Consider the following 12,087-nt stretch of genomic DNA (forward strand, 5'->3'; position numbering starts at 1 on the left):
CTCAGGACTTCAAAAAGATTTGGAAAAGACTCCTGGAAAACTATCACGCTTGTTCACGTCTAAAGATAAGTGTTTCGAGTTTTTAGTGGAAGCCCAAGTTTCAGATAACATCAAACACAGTTGAAACTATCACAAAGACACCATGAAAAGACCGGGCTGAAACAGCACAGATTACACACTGAAACTAAATGGTTGAGAGGAGGGGAGCGCGCTGTGACTCCAGCTAAAATCCCAGATTTAAAAAAGATTTTCAGTTTTTAGTCTGGGACTGTGGAACTATTTTGGGCTAAACCCAGCTTCAGGTGGTCTTGACTACAACACAGGTATTGGTGTATTTGTTGGATTCAAGGTTGTGCAAGGATCATATACTTTTGCTGTAACTTTTAATTTTTAAGTAAACTTTAAATCACCTTGCCTTCCATCGCGATATTATCATTTGACGGTGTTGTTTCGATCTAAAACAGGTGGTAAAACACATTTCACTGCATGGCATGCTGTGCTTAACTGTTTGCAAAAAATAAAGAATCTTCTTGAACCACCGTGGGCGATGACATGAAACCCGGAACCTTTGTGAGCGCGTCCGCACGGAGGACTTTAAGAGCGGACCGTTCTGTCCTGCCGTTATTTTCCTCCGGCAGCGCCAACATGAAGTGACCGGTGTTATGAAATGAGAAAAGGGGACAGGAAAGGTCATTGAAACACCAAGTTTTATCGTTTTCTGGAGCATTTCTGGATGGCGGCGCTGTGAAGGATGCACTCCCAGGTTCTGTGCAGCGGCACGGCGGCGGCCGTGGCCGCCCGGAGGATGAGGACGCTGCTGGGGCCAGTGGTGGGGAGGAACGGCTGGAAGAGGAAAACACACGAGGTCAAACTCCTCAACACCTCCTCAGGTAACCTTCAACCTTTAACCTGTAACCTAATCCCGCTGCAGCGCCGCGATGTGAAGCCAGAGTTTAGATCGAACCTGCAGGTCGGGAGGTCGTGCCTGACGAGCCGGATGGCTGCAGACTGACAGACAGACTGCTGTCACCTCACTCAAACACATCTAGAAATATGGTTTCTTCATTATGAAATACAGCAGATTATGTAGTCTTAAACATGTGAATTTAAACATAATAGCTTTATTAGTCTAAGTGAACTGTAGCTGATTACATACAGTCTTACTCCTTTATCTAGGTGAAAGGTCAAAACTAGCAAGTTCTTTCATTCTTCCGCTGCTGTTGTGAATAAAATCAATATTTTAGATATTCAGATCAAATAAAATGATAGACAAATCTAAAACTTCAAAGAATGGGAAAAATAAGCCTTATTGGAGTGATGAGAGCTAAAAGAGTATTGAACACAGGTGAATAAACTATTAAAAGTTAATCCGTGTTTATTTGAGAGTTCCACCCACTTCACCACTGCCTGGTCTCATCTTTCATGTCTTCCTGACTAATTGCCAAACTTTGCTCTCACTATCTTCACTCTCTCATTATCTGAGAGACCCTGCCTCTCTAATGTCACGTTTCCTGCCTGTTAAAAATCAAAGTTACTGTTTGAACAATGTCCCTCTGGCTGTTCAGACACTGGTGGAACAGTATTTTATCTCCCCCGTTTAAACATTTTGCTTCTGTCAAATTCAAAACAAGGTCTTATTATTTATAAAATGATGAAAACTTTTAGTTTCAACTCATTTATTTGTGTATTTTTGCTGGCTGTGTTTTTCCCTTTGAAACTTTTAACCTCCTTGTTTTCTGTCGGTGCTGTGTTGCTTTTAGATTTACAATTTCCCCCTTTGTACTTTTTTTGTACTTTACCAAAGGGATCAATAAAAATCTATCTAGGAATTAAACAGCCTCTTAAAGAAACCTTAAGAGAAAATGACCAGAGACATGGATCCATCTGTGGTGCTGAAATGTCACTGACTTTTTTTTTTTTTTTTTTTTTTTTTTTTTAGTGTTTTCGTGTTATTGCAGCTCTCTTGGAGTTGGACTCGTGAAAGAAACTCACTTCTCCTGTTTGTTCTCGCCGTCTTGCAGGTGACACAGTGAAGATCGGGGATATCACGTATCGACTGAAAACACCTCGGAATCCAGAGCTCGTCCCGGTCAAACACCGTAAGCAGCTTCTTTCCTTTTCTTCCTCTCTGTTTGTTTTCCGACATATGAAATAAGCTGGAGCGTCTGCTGGGACTGACTGTTCGTCCACATGGTGCCAGTTCCAGACTACCTGCCGCAGACCGTGGCTCAGCATCTGCGATGGATCATGCAGAAGGACCTGCTGGGGCAGGACGTGTTCCTCATCGGGCCCCCCGGGCCCCTGCGGCGCTCCATCGCCATGCAGTACCTGGTGAGAGCGTCTGCAGTCACACATCCAGGCATCGTTCACGCCACTGAGCTCCGTTTCCATGGGAACGGTGTAGTCAGCGAGTGGGGCCACTAGTGGGGGCTGTTGTTCATTTGTGTACCAAAACAACATTCGCAGAGAAAACGCAATAAACGTTAAGGATGGAGGACAGGGATGTTCGTGGAACACAGAGAACATGAAGTTGGATTGTTATTACGGTGACTGAGGTCAGTGAGAATCTCAGAGGAATCGAAATCAGTTCCAGGTGATGAATGTTTGTTTTTAACTCGAGAAACAAGAGACGTCAAGCAGAAACAGCTGTTTAGTTTCCTTCTATTTTAATTTGATTTATTTTATTTTTATTTATTTAAATTTTTTTATTTTGTTTATATATATATAATATATATATATATATTTTAACAGTCGTTCGTTTAAAGCTAGTGTCGACGATCTTGGAAAAGTAGCATGCAGTACGAATGTAGCATCTCCCCAAGGCTCCGCCCAGCTCCCACCCCATTGGAGGAGCTCCCATTGGGAGCGAACGCACTGGACGCGGAAGTGCCACGCGCGCGGAGTTTGTGATCGCCTCCAATGTCATTAACCTTTCTGACTGCCGCACACAACGCGCATAGGAGCGCAGCGCGCCGCTCCGCTTCCTTTGATTTTTCACGCGAGCCGCGAGCGCCGCGAGCGCCTTGGCAGCGCGCACACTGAACCAGGGCCAGTGCACGCCATTGAAATGAACGCGCAGGGGGCTGGTAGAACGGCGAAGGGATTTGATTGGTTCCTGAAGAGCGGTCCGCGCCTTCCGATTGGTCGGAGTTTTTACACTCCCGTGGCCGCGACGATTGTCAGACTTTTTCCGCACCTTTTTCTGTCCACATAATGAATTGACTTCTCCCAGGGGGCGAGGAGCATTTCACCCAGTATGACAAAAAGTGCTTTTGGACAACATCGTCTACCCGAGCTTTAATGTGTTTTTATTATCTTTATGTCAAAAAAAAAAAAATTGAAGTATTCATAAAAAACAGATCAGGTCTGGAAACCATTTACACAAACGGCAAAACGAGAGGTTTCCTCTTCAGATCAATACAGGAGCCGCTGGGCTCAGTGTGACTGGAACGGTGTGCCCTGAAGGTCAGAGGTCATCTGAATTCCTGCGCTCTGCTTGTTCTCTGTGCAGGAGTTGACTAAACGGGAGGTGGAGTACGTCGCTCTGTCCAGAGACACGACAGAAACCGACCTGAAGCAGAGGAGGGAGATCCGGTCGGGGACGGCCTTCTACATCGACCAGGTGAGCCCGACGTGTCTGAGCTGCTGCCACAGCTGGTTTCTCCTCGGTTCCTCTTCCTGGAGGGCAGAGGGGGCTGGAATCTACTGTCCACCACAGAGCTGCTTTCACACAGGACCCACAGCTGGATCTGTGAAAACATGAACCCTAAAGGCTGCAGACTGAGACCGGAGTGTGTTTGACACACCTGCTCCAACACTCGAACCGTCTGCTTTAACACACGGAGGGAGAGTGAGGCAGAAAGCACATCAGCAGCTCCAGGTGTGAAACATGGATCTGGGCTCCAGAGGGTCGTTTCCCCGTCGGGCTGAGTCTCGATCCTTCAGACTGGTGGAAGAGGAGGATCCACGTCGGTGAGCTTCAGGTTCCTGTGATGAGACTGCAGCTGGAGAGGCGTCACTGACCGACCCGAGCACGGGTTATTGTAGGAGCCATTTATCATTTATTTCATTATCCACCAGGGGGAGCAGTACAGGCAAAGCATATCAGGAGCACACAGGTGTCCGAGCGGCGTGCGATCGTGTTTGCCTGGTGGAAATTGTATGGTTGAGCTTTCCGGCTCCAGCTTGATGCGAACGGTGGATTGTGTGTGTGTGTGTGTGTTGGGTCGCAGCACCCAAACGCAGAAAGAGCGTGAACTTGGTTGATTGACTTGCCGTGGGGGCACGCGTTGGAGACGATTCTCCCTCTACACCCTCAGGAGCGCAAAGTGTAGCAGCCCTATAGGGAAAGGGCTCTACAGTTATCTTATGAATGAGTTATTCCTCAGTGGAAACTGAAAGCTGCTTCGCCGTGTTTCCTCTGCATGAACCTCGTTCTGAGGACCTCTGGCGTCTCATGAAACTCAGTGTTGTGTTTGATTTGCTGCTCTTCAAAAGTCTTCATTGAAATCTGTACAGTTTGCTTGGTGGTTTGACCGGATTGGAGACTGATGGAGACTGAAAGTTTTCGCGCTTCGATAAAGAAGTTTATCTGAAAAGTGTGACAGAAACATTTTCTCTGCATTTCCACGTCGGCGGATGTGAAAAATGACGTTTCGTGGCCAGTCTGTTCGAGTAAAGATGGTGCTGTTCGTTTGGAGATGGAAATCTTTTTCAACTTCATTAAAGAGAAAAAAATAACCGCCATCTTTGATTTCAAACAACAGCGAAATGCTAATACGCAGACAGCTAACTGACCTGAGTGACTAAGCTAATAGCCGCTGACTAAGCTAATACGCCAGCAGCTCACTGACACCAGTGGCTAAGCTAATATGCTAACAGCTGACTGATACCAGTGGCCAAGTTAATACGCTAGCAGCTGACTGATGCCAGTGGCTAAGCTAATACGCTAGCAGCTGACCCGGCTAGCTAGTTGGTCTCCTTCCCTGACAGTGCAGATTAGATTGAAGCCCAGCTGACGTTGGATCGATGCTCCAGAATGTAAAACGGCTCATCGTCAGAACAACGTTCACGATGTTCTCGCAGTAGACGATATAACTCACACCTCACTGGTTACGCCTGTCCCTGTCGGGTACATCGGGATCGTATTCCCACGCTGTTGCCTGGGGGAAGTCAGGATTCTGGGGGTGTTTGTGGAGACGGCAGAGAGAACTCGACTTGACACAGCAGCAAACATCTGCTGCGAGGAGACGAAGTTTCTGACGTCTGCAGGGAAGCAGAGCCTCAGAGTCACGTTGAGTGTGTTCAGAAGTGATCTGTGCTGAATTTAAACCTCCATCACTATAATTGAACCGGCCCAGAGAGCATTTCCAGACGTACCAGCGTCTATTTTTAGATCAGACTGACCGCCGGCCAATCATCTCGGGCTTCGTTTTAACCAGAAGACTCATGACCAGCGTCGGCACACCAGCAGCTTTCAATCAGACGGCCGGTCGGAGGAATCTCCCTCCCTGACACTCACACCAGAGCGAGGCCGATCCCACCCGGCCGGGCCGAGCCGAGCCGAAGAGAGGCCTGCAGGCCACCGGCTGGTCCTCTGATGAGAGAGTGAATGAGAGAGTGAATGAGAGAGTGAATGAGAGAGTGAATGCTCCAATCGAGACACGTTTGCTTTTCCAGCCGCAAGAAACACAAAACAACAACTCGCTTCCCGCTCTGTGTTTTCTCTTGTTTCCACTGAAGTGTCTGTGTGTCTGTGTGTCTCTATGTGTCTCTATGTGTCTCTATGTGTCTGTGTGTGTGTGTCTGTGTGTGTGTCTGTGTGTGTGCGTTTAACCAGAGCATCCCAGTATTCCTCGGGGCTCTGTGCTGATTTGGAGTCCTACATTCAGTCCCTGTGCTCATGCTGTCCCTCCCATCCTTCATCCTTCCGCTTCATTTTTACTCCTGCCCCCCCCCCCCCCCCCCCCCCCCCCCCCCCCCATCACCCTGAATCAGAGCCTCACTCCCCCATGAAGCACGTGGTCACACAATGCCATCTCATGCATGTTGTTTCTGGCGCTCCGGCTGACCTCTGTCCGTCCGGCTGACCTCTGTCCGTCCGGCTGACCTCTGTCCGTCCGGCTGACCTCTGTCCGTCCGGCTGACCTCTGTCCGTCCAGCAGGCTCTTACGTAAGGCGTCTTCCTGCAGCCCCTCACTGTGAACCGGCCTGTTTCTCCGCCCTCAGCCCCCCCACCTCCACTCCTGCTCAGTCTCAAGTCAGCGGCGTCCTTTTAGAGGCATCGTACGGATCTGTACGTTGCTGCTGCACGCTCAGATAATCCGATTGAAGCAGCGGCGGCCCTCGCTGCTTTAAATGGCTAACAGGCGTTCGCCACACGGGCTGTTTTCTGCCGTCTCAACGCGCCGTGCATGATCGGTCGCATTCACCCGTTCACCCACACACTGATGATGACGGCTGACATGCAGGCTGCCTGAACGCCAGACACTGGGGAATTCAGTGTTTTCCACATGAACGCTTTCACACCTTAACAAGTGTCCCTCGACGCCACCCTCGTGGTGGAGCCACCCGCTCCGCCACAGAGCGGCCGAGGCCGGTTCAAACTGAACATCCAGCCATGGCAAAGGAAGCAGAGGGAGAATACCCATGAGCCAGCGACCCGGAAGATCAAGATAGCCTCAAACATTCAGAGCAGTTAGGAATTCAGCTCAAGCAGCTCATACCCCTTTCACACTGATGCACTGAGCTCACGTGGCTGTAAGACATGAAATTATATGAAGTCAATACGCCACTGTCCGAAACTCTTTTTCTAAAAGTTCTAATAATAATTACGGACTGGATGTTCCACCTGAACAGTCTGAAACCAAACCGCCACATTCAGGATCCACGTCATACGCTTTCATCCATGACTCTCCGATTCAGCATCTTTGATCACAGACTGCTCTCGTCTAACCCCGCCCCGCACCACCAACCACTCCAGTCCGCCGCCGTGGTGATCAGCTCGGCAAGTCGGTGTGAGAAGGGGTCTAAGCAGCCAATGCAACGGTACGCGGCAAAATATTGAACTGTTCGGTACGCTCAGCACGGGACAATCCCCCCTAATGGACCGCGGTTTTTCGGTTTTGTGATTGATTTTACACGCCTACTTTACAGCCCATCATTTAACCCCCAGATGCCACCAGACGCGAAAGCGCTGCGCCGCGCCACGGAGCGCCGGCGTCTTGCTCCTAAAGTCAAAGGAGCACACTGGAAGTGCCTGGCCGGGCTGCTCCTCGGAGAGGCTCTCGTGGGTGTATGCACCTGACCGGACAGATGAACGCTCTCTCTCCGCGAGCTAATGGCCAACCGCTGCTGTGTTGCTGCTCACGCTCAGACGCTGGTGTAACTGTAGCGGGGTCGAAGTGCAGCAATAGTTGCCAGATCTGCTTGTTATCAGCTTCTTATTTTGAAAAGTCGCTTGTCAATGTTGGCAGTCGTAAGTTGAGTGATTTTTTTTTTTTTGCTTCCAAAGTGCCGTTTTGGGCTTTTCTGCTCCCAGACCCAGCTGGAGCTTGAAGCATGCCCCTATCGGTGGCTCCAAACACGTCCACTTTATTGCGTATTTTACTGAACAAATCTGGCAACACTGAGTGCCTACAGAAGGCATGTCCAGCTGAGCGAAGAGTCCAGAGACAGAACTTTGAAGAGGCTCCAGCTTGGTTTAAATCTCCGGTTTGGGAAAACTTCAGTTTATACTGCTGTATAATGTGTACAAGCAGTCAGGCAATAAGAGGATATTTATTATTTGAAAATACTGTGTTCAGTGTCTGTTGTCATGAGGGAAGCAGATGATATTATACAGGACACCAGTGATAATGTTGTGTTAATGTTTACTGTGAAATGCAGTTTCTGCTGACAAGCAAAATAAAGGGACAATTTTGGGAGAAAAAGTTGTTCTCTTTATGCACAAAATGTGTACCGAACCGAAACCGTGGCGCAAAAACCGAGGTACGGACCGTACTGTCGGTTATCTGTTTCACCCCTACTAGCAAGCAAGTAACCAACTACCACACAAACCGAGAAGCCAGCCAGCCAGCCAACTGTCTGAGAAGCTACACAAACAACCAACCAAGAAGCCAAACAAGCAACTAACCAACAGAGAAGAACACAAGCAATCTGGAAAACCCAGAAAACAATCAACCAACCAACAAACTGGTTAGGTGCTTGGTTGGTGTCTCAACTAACCAAAAAACTGAGAAAACGACTAACCAACTGAGCAACCAACCAACCAACCAACCAACCAACAAACCGAGAAACCAACCAGCCGTTGAGCCATCCACCCAGTGACGGGTTCAGCCTACATACAAGCAGACGCATCAAAGAGGCGGAACGTTCACACTGCAACAGGAAAGACTCCAAACCTGGAATCAACCCAGGGTCTTCACTGTGTGAGGCATTCAGGCTGACCTCTGCGCCACTGCTGCACATCACAGCAGCTTTACTGGGGTTCAGGGGTCAGAGCAGTCATCCGCTAAGAGAAGCTAGCAGAGACCTGGACGACAGGATGTCAGTAAACCCGAAGCAGCTTTACTTCCTCCGTTAGCAGCAGTACAGGACAGTCTTCTGTTAAAGATGGAACCGAAATACCAAGTTCTCCATTTGTGTGGAAGTAAGGTCATCCCTGTGGATCTGTGGTTGTTGGATGACCTTTCCACGCCATTCCTGTTTTATCTGTCATTCCTAAAACGCGTCCAGAGCGGAGAGCATGGGCTCGCCAGTCGCGGGATCTGGTCTGGCGGGTTCTTCTTTCTGTTTGTTTGCTCCCGGTTTAGCGTCGGACAGAACAGAAGGCCCGTCTGTACCTCGGCCCGTCCCGCTCGCCGTCCTGCGTCACTCGCATTTCTACCAATTATCTGATTACAGCGTTGGTGCCGAAAACGGAGCGGGAGTTAAATTTAGAGCATCTGGTCCCGGCTGCAGCTCCACGGCTCTGCTTCCCACACCACCCGCCGCACATCTACATCTTAACCTAATTACACCGCCGCTCGGCCTGCGGTCCGCCCAGACAGCTCCCGCTTCCTGCCGCTTGACGTCACGCTCTCACACACACACACACGCACACACACGGCCCAAACCGTACGAGCCAGTTTGAGAGGTTGAATCCCACATTTGGTGGTAGAAAATAGACTTTTTGAAAAACAGCGGTGAAACTCCGGGACGGCTCTGGTGAACACAGCAGCTCGAGGACGTTCTGAGACGATAGACGCTGATAGACGATACGGCCGCTCTGAGACATGCAGTCTCTTTCTGTGACCCGCAGATCGTTTCAGGCCACTGCAGCGTTTCTTCAGTTTGAAACATCTGCACTTCCTGTTTGGCCCAGTCGGTGCGCTGAGTGTTATTTTTATTGCATATGTTTTGGATTTATGTCACAGATTCCTCTTTTCCTGTCATGTTTACTGAACTTTATGGAAATGGTTCTCCGAGCCAGTGTGAACAAGGTTCTGACACGTTTTGTTTAGTTCTCCGTCGGAGTTGCAGCTTCTTTGAAAATCCCCCCGTCTTCTTCTCCTGCTTTTTCTGTTTGAAAATGACATGATTGAAATCTGTTTACTGAACAGGATTGGGTATTTTTGTGATATTAATTTCTGACTTTGAAGATAGAGAAGACCTGCAGAACCGGACTCTGGAGACCTGATGGGTCCAGGAGCTCCGCACCATGACCTTTCAGGTCCAGGTTTGACCCGGTCGTCGTCGAGTCTGACTCCAGCGTCGCGTCTTGCTTGCAGTGCGCCGTGAGGGCGGCCACCCAGGGCCGGGTCCTGGTCCTGGAGGGGCTGGAGAAGGCCGAGAGGAACGTCCTGCCCGTGCTCAACAACCTGCTGGAGAACCGAGAGATGCAGCTGGAGGACGGGCGCTTCCTCATGTCGGCAGAGCGATACGACAAACTGCTGCAGGTCTGAAACCCGTCCGTCGCTCAGGAATCTGACTCACCGCCTCTCTGGTGCCGAGCTCCTCGTTGGAAGGTGTGTCGGAGTGGAGCTTCACGCCGGAGCCGTGAATCTTCACACCCCGCCTGCAGCCCAGAAACGCTGCGCCGCATGCAGAGTGCAGCACGTACCTGCGACGCCTGCCGAGCGTTTCCAGTGAAACGCGCGCCGCGCTGAGCTTTCGGGGTTTTTCTGTTGCAGGAGCACTCGAAGGAGGAGCTGGACGGCTGGAAGATCGTTCGCGTCAGCGAGGACTTCAGGGTCATCGCCCTCGGCCTCCCCGTTCCCAAGTACAAGGGCAACCCGCTGGACCCCCCGCTGCGCTCCCGCTTCCAGGCCCGGGACGTCTACTACCTGCCTTTCAAGGTCAGGAGCGGCCGTCCAGCCGTCCAACCGTCCAGCCGTCCAACCGTCCCGCTGCACAAAACCTCCCGTCGGCACAAAGCCTCAAGAAGGAGAGAAAATGAGAGACAGGAAGGAGGGTGTCTGTCCTCCCTGACCTGGAACCTGAAATCACTCGGCAGACGGGACGTCGTCTCACTGCAGGAGAAATTAACTTTCTGATTTAATTCATTATTTGTTCATGGTTAAAAATGCGACACTTTTCAGAGGTGTCCGGACAAAAGTGGTTTCATTATTTAACAAAACTGAACTGAAAAAAAATAATCAAACATCATCTTAGTGAATTAGAACAAATGAGATTTAAGATGTTTCCTGCCACATTGTATTACTGTTAGAGAAGTGGAGCGAACATGCATCGGGACATGTTTGATCACAGTATTTAATACATCAGAAATAAAGTTAATTTCTCTTCTGGATAAAAAAAATAGTAAAATGTAGGATTTGTGTGTAAAGTATAATTTAATTGAAATAAACAAAGTGAGTATTTTTTTCTTAATTACATTTTTAAATTATTTTTTAAGGTATATACTTTTGAAAGTTTCTCACCAAAATGTCATAATAACAAAAAAACATTTTCCCAGTAGTGTCAAACTCGGTTTATTTTGGGAGACACACACACACACACACACACACACACACAAACACACAAATGTTGAGGGGCTGAAACGGTAAAATAATCACCTTTAAACTCAAACGTTAAAGCTTCTCTTGGCTGTAGAGCAGGGTAGACGACATGAAAACGTCTGGTTTCACTAAACTGTCAACATTTGACTCGGTGGTTTATCCGGATTATAGCCTCTTGCGGTCTGTCTGTGGCCCACGGGCCTTATGTTGGACAGCCGTCTTTCAGTGTCTGTGCTTTGTGTTTCAGGACCAGCTGGAGCTGCTGTACTCGGCAGGACCGAACGTCCCGGCAGAACGGTGAGACGGGACGGCCGGGCGGTCTGCAGGGCGTCCAGAGGGACGGTGCCGTGTCCTCACCGCGTCCTCACTGCGTCTTTGTGTGTCCTCACTGCGTCCACACCATGTCCTCACTGCATCCTCACCGTGTCCTCACCGTGTCCTCACCGTGTCCTCACCGTGTCTTTGTGTCCTCACTGCGTCTTTGTGTGTCCTCACTAGGGATGGGTACCGAATTTCGGTAATTTTTTGGTACCGACCGAATTCCCGCTGAAGTACCGAGTATCGATTCACGGGAAATCCGTTGGTACCACATTTCGGTACCTGAACGCACCTTTTTTTTTTTTTTTTTTACCCTGAACGCACCTTGACATTATGCATCGGCAAGAGCAGAGGACACGGTGACGAGGTTACGTGGGTCCAAAATCTTCGGAGTATTTTGACTCGCAGACCGGGAGCAAATATATAATATACTGGGCGGCTTCTGCTTCTGCGATGGTCGCTCCCGCTGCATGTCACTTCCTAAACAATGCTCTGCGCATGCGCGGCTCGAAACAAGAGCGCGCATGGAGGCGGCGACTCGGCATGATATGTCATCACACAAAAGCGGTCCCACGTGGCGTTTGATTGGCATTATGACTGCCCAATCACGAGTTGGAACCATACAGTTCTGATCCTCCAGTAAACCTTTGAGTGTTTGTTTACTGTAGAGGGGCCTGGTGCTGCTAATGTGAAACATTTTATACAGTTATTTATTCTGAAAGTTGTTTGTTACTGTATGGGCAGCAGGTGCAAATGTGAAACATTTCATACA

The 12,087-nt window shown here is 49.3% G+C and overlaps 1 protein-coding gene across 1 annotated transcript in view; it reads left to right on the top strand.

Moving 5' to 3' along the window:
- Window positions 1-607: 607 nt before the first annotated feature.
- vwa8 (von Willebrand factor A domain containing 8) overlaps window positions 608-12,087 on the top strand; it is a 59,582-nt gene continuing 48,102 nt past the window's right edge. Inside the window, exons 1-7 of the mRNA XM_030111903.1 lie at window positions 608-890; window positions 2,022-2,099; window positions 2,201-2,331; window positions 3,512-3,622; window positions 9,771-9,938; window positions 10,173-10,337; window positions 11,245-11,294. Coding sequence (XP_029967763.1) covers window positions 752-890; window positions 2,022-2,099; window positions 2,201-2,331; window positions 3,512-3,622; window positions 9,771-9,938; window positions 10,173-10,337; window positions 11,245-11,294 — 842 coding nt within the window. The 5' untranslated portion in view covers window positions 608-751. The remainder of the gene's footprint in view (window positions 891-2,021; window positions 2,100-2,200; window positions 2,332-3,511; window positions 3,623-9,770; window positions 9,939-10,172; window positions 10,338-11,244; window positions 11,295-12,087) is intronic.

Source organism: Salarias fasciatus, chromosome 16, assembly GCF_902148845.1.
Source record: "Salarias fasciatus chromosome 16, fSalaFa1.1, whole genome shotgun sequence".
In the NCBI taxonomy this organism is placed as follows: Eukaryota; Metazoa; Chordata; class Actinopteri; order Blenniiformes; family Blenniidae; genus Salarias; species Salarias fasciatus.